The sequence below is a fragment of the Nannospalax galili genome, unplaced genomic scaffold, assembly GCF_000622305.1.
Source record: "Nannospalax galili isolate Female #2095 unplaced genomic scaffold, S.galili_v1.0 scaffold617, whole genome shotgun sequence".
Lineage (NCBI taxonomy): Eukaryota > Metazoa > Chordata > Mammalia > Rodentia > Spalacidae > Nannospalax > Nannospalax galili.
The window spans coordinates 3,338,881-3,343,514 of record NW_008341872.1 but is presented as its reverse complement, the minus strand read 5'-3'; the positions used below and the strand labels follow the sequence as shown (position 1 = coordinate 3,343,514).

The 4,634-nt window shown below is 41.0% G+C and overlaps 1 protein-coding gene across 2 annotated transcripts in view; it reads right to left on the bottom strand.

The window, feature by feature from the left end:
* The window catches only part of Mfsd1 (major facilitator superfamily domain containing 1), a 32,709-nt gene that overhangs the window by 10,580 nt on the left and 17,495 nt on the right, over positions 1-4,634 (bottom strand). Inside the window, exons 12-15 of one of the 2 annotated variants that reach the window (XM_008837464.3) lie at positions 2,996-3,093; positions 1,731-1,843; positions 1,154-1,201; positions 163-220 (exon numbers count right to left, since the gene is read on the bottom strand). In XM_008837464.3, the coding sequence (XP_008835686.2) occupies positions 163-220; positions 1,154-1,201; positions 1,731-1,843; positions 2,996-3,093 (317 nt within the window). Of the gene's footprint in view, positions 1-158; positions 221-1,153; positions 1,202-1,730; positions 1,844-2,995; positions 3,094-4,634 lie in introns of those variants that run through there. The other variant, XM_017799206.2, reaches the window with a different exon arrangement.

The following is a 4,634-nucleotide window of genomic DNA, read 5'->3' as shown; positions in this document are numbered from 1 at the left end:
TGTAGACCAGGCTGGCCTTGAACTCAAAAAGATCCATCTGCCTCTGCCTCCCAAGTAATAAAATATATATTTTTTTTAATTTTTTTAAAGTCCAAACCTAACAAACTAAAATGCTCATATTTAAAATTTTTCAAGGTAAATTTTCTCCCTTTTAATACTTACTCAGGATCAGAAAGTTTCATTTCTTCCCTTTGTTTTGCAGAATAATTTAGATTCCCACCTAAAACACGAATAAATAGAATCGTTTAATTATAAGTAGTATGAGTAAAATTCAACCATATGAACAAACATTTGCAGAGAAAAAACCTTAAGTGACATTAAAAAACTATGAAAGATGAAAAAAAGTAGAACCTTTATGTGATAAAAATAATCTTTTATTTTAGCTTTGTATTTTTAAGTTTGGAGTTAGGTATTGCTTTAGGTTTTGTTAAATGAAATGCTTTATTAATACTCAATATCGATGAAAATTGAGAAAAATTAAAAGAAATCCAAATGTGCATGACATTGCACTATATTCTGTTAAGTATACAATGCCCTTTAGGAGCAGTTTGAAAGCCATTTGTAAAATGAATAAAGACACCAGCATCTTATAAAGAACAAACACACAAATGCATCCTAGTGGGGAAAAAATCTATTTTTTTCTAATTCTAAACCCAATACTTTCAACCTTAAGATGAAAATTGATTTAATTTTTTGTTTGTTTGTTTTTGTTGTTTGTTTGTTTTTGGTCTTTGTGGAGACAGGGTCTCCCTGTAGCTGCAGCTGGCCTGGAACGCACTACATAAACCAGGCTGGCTTGAACTCACAGAGATCCACCTATCTCTGCCTCCAAGTGTTGGGAATAAAGGTGTGTGCCACCGTGACCAGTCATTTACTTTTTTTTTTTTTTAAATAAGAATACATAAGTGATTTAGGGGGTTTTGCCAATATGACACCTGAGATATTATATTATAAAACTTATATTGATCTGACCAGATGAAAAAGCATAACAGGAATTTAATAAACGTAGAGGTTCAGAACACATAGTTACGAATGCTTGTGTTCCTCTCACTATGCCTAGGAAATCACTAACATAAACTCACCAGCCCTCAGAGGTGTCAACAATCCCCGAGACAATCACTGGAGCTAGAGAAGAAATAAGAGAACCGCTTACCTTGGCCATGATTCACCAAGTAAAGACAGATCACAGCCAAAAGGGACACTAGGAGTAAAAACACAGGGCACACTCAAATCACGCCTACGGAATCAAAAGTTTTCTGTTTCGTTTTCTAAAAGCACTAAACTGCCATAGCATCTTTACCCCCCCCCCAAAAAAAAATCATAGTTTCTTAGCCTAGGAGATGGCAGGGCCAGTTAGATATCTGAGACCCTACAGGACAGAGAGCCAACCCACCCCAAGCCAGTGGCAGCCCTGTCTCCTCCCTCTGCCTTCCTCTCCTCCTGCCAGGATTCCTGGCAGCTCCTCGGCTGTTGTCATTTCACAGAACCCCAGAAAGAGGTAGCTCTGTGAGGATTTCACATCTGCACATGCCTTTTACAAAGAGAATAACCAAACATTAAACTATTAGGTTCCCACCAGTTAAAATGTTACAAGTCAAAGCATGGCTTTCCACCCTTACCACTGAAGCATACTGTTTACTTTAAATGAACAGGTTAAAACCTGAAGATAAAAACAGGAACATTTCGCTCAATATTGAAAGAAAGTAAACGCTGCCACATGGCACACTCACAAGAAACGCAGGCAATGAAGAAAACTTCTAAAAACAAGTATCCCCGAGAATCCAGTATCAAGCCAGCAAAGATAGAAATGACGGCCAACCCGAGGTTCTGAATGGACTGCATGCTACAACATAAGAAACACACAAGCACATTTCATTCTCAAGTCTCCACACACAGTCCAACAGCTAAGAGTACAGACCAACTAGCATCCATAAACCACACACAATTGCTGTTAGGAAAGGCTTTCCACCAGGAGGCACTTGGACAGATTTTGGGTTTTTTTTTTTGGTGGTGGTATTGTTGTTTTTGTTTTTTTGCGAGGTGGGGAGTTGTTTGTTGTTTGGTTGCTTTTGGGTTTAATTTATTTTGAGACTGGAAGACACTATGTATGTAATCCTGGCTGGCCTAGAACTCGCTATGTAGACCACACTGGCCTTAAACTAAGAGATCCCCCTATCTCTGCCTCCCAAGTTACATGCACATCATGCCTGGGGGATTTTCCTTTTTGTCCTATGACTGTTTTTGCTCCTAGACCTGCTTCAACAGAAGGAAGTGAGCCTCTTGGTGAAGCACTCAGTAATTCCACTCAATGAAAAGGAGAAAGGCCTGAGTACTAAGCACAGGGGAGGCTGCCCCCGCCCCCTTTGGCCTTTTTGAGCCTGGGACAGGGATCAACTTCTCAGGGATGATATGTCTACATCTACATCTTACAGGTTATCTTATCTGCGGAAGGCTTGCCACGTTTGATGGTCAGTTTTGATTGCCAGCTTGACTGGACTGAAAAGCATCTAGATTAGGAAAGCACACGTCTAAGTGTCCATTAAGACTTGCCAGAGAGGATTAACCTGAGTGAGCAAGACCTGGGAACAGGTGGCACCAACCCATACTGGAGGCCTGAAAGGAATAAGGGGGTGAAAGGAAAAAACTCTCAGGACAGACACAGTGTGTGTGTGTTTATGTGTCTGTGTCTGTCTGTCTCGCTTCCTGGCTGCCTTGACAATCTGCCTCACCACAGGCCCAGAATCAATGGAACCAAAGAATCACTGCAGCCAAAGACTTCAGGCTGAAATATCAGTCCCAGAGCTAAAATAAACCTTTCCGCCACTGGGTTGTTTCCCTCAGGCCACAGTTACAGAAAGTTTACTAATTATCCCTAGGTTCAGAGCTATTCCTGGACCCTGAAGATAACTACATTTAAGAGACATGTCACAGACATGATAACTGATCCAGCAGAGGACAAAATACATAATCCACGGTGTAAATACAATATACTTACAATCCATACGCAGTTCCCAGTTGATGCTCTGGAACTAAGAACGCTACCATTGGCCACAGTGCACAGGCAAGCAATGAATAGGCGAGTCCCAGGAGACTCTGGACAGTGAGGCAGAAAGGCAACACAGCTCATCAGCTGACAGATAACTTCCTTTGATGCTGCTCAGTAAAAGTTACACACCCACTAATACATAAATGTAAGCAAATTTTATTGTGATGAGACTAAAACTTCAAAAAACACCAAAGTCTTGGGCCTAAGTACCCTCCAGGGACAATATACACTGTCTTACCCATTTTCACTTGTAATACAAGCACATGTAACTGGCTGGGGCCCATGATGCAGTCAAGAGCACCGCTAATTTGCAAATTCTTACACAAGTTTCAAGCAAACTGATCTTCCTTATTACAAAGTAAGTAATCAAGGCAGCATCATGCCATTAGTCTACTCCCCGACCTGTGAGTGACCAATACTGAAGTGGAAAACAGAACAGAGAACCAACAACCTCCTCCACCACTTGTCAGACATCACCAGATGCTGCCTTTCCCTCAATTAAAAAAGAAACTTGCCAAGCATAGTGGCACACACCTATAACCCTAGCACTTGGAAGCTGAGGCAGGAGAATTCTGAGTTCAAGGTCAGTGCCTAGGTTACAGAGTAAATGCAGAGGAAGACTAAAAAGAGCATATCTCAAAAAGAAGTGCATGCATATCTATTTTATCAATCTCTGATCTAAATGTATTATGAGTACCTATCAGACTGGCAGATATAAAAATGATGCCAACGCCCAACACTGTCAAGGAAAATGGACACAGCTGTGTGTTACTGAGGCAGCTGTGAGTGGAAAGTTATGGGAGAAGCTTCCTAATCCGTGTGAAGACACCCACTGCGCAGCCTCTAGGGCAGCATTTCCACTTCTGGAACCTGGGTGTCTCTGTAGGAAGACGTCCGTGGAACTGCTCACCACGCACATAAACCCTCATGCTCAAGATGTTCCTTTATGAACAGGCAAGATACACAATTCTGCAGCTTGTGGTCTTAAAATTGACATGCTGAAGAACAAAAACTTCATGAATCTCTTATCACCATTAAGAGTCAAAGTCAAAGGAATGGACTCTGGGCCAAAACAGTTTTTGGTCACCTCTAATGCAATGACTTCTTTTTTTATATATTTATTACTTTTATGTGTATGAGTGTAATTTCTGCATGAATGTAAGTGCACCCAAGTCATGCAATGCCCACAGAGGTCAGAAGAGGGCACTGGATCCCCTGGAACCGAAGTTACAGACAGTTGTTAACTGCTATGTGGGTGCTGGGAACTGAATCCATGTCCTCTTCAAGAGCAGCCAGTGCTCATAACCACTGAGCCATCTCTTCAGTCCACAATGACGTCTTTTAACAAAGTTCACAAAAATAAATGAAAATAATTAGCTTTCTGGCTTTCATGAGATGAGACTATTTTATTCAAATTCTACTTCCATTCTGATACCTTATTAAATATGTCAAATGAGAAAAAACTTAGAACTAAATAATTTATAATTCTACTTTAAAAATATATTTGCTTGGTTCAAATTAAAATCAAGTCACAACACCCCCCCCCCCCCCCCCGCGCGGGCCGGCGACGACTCCCCCCTCCGCCTGC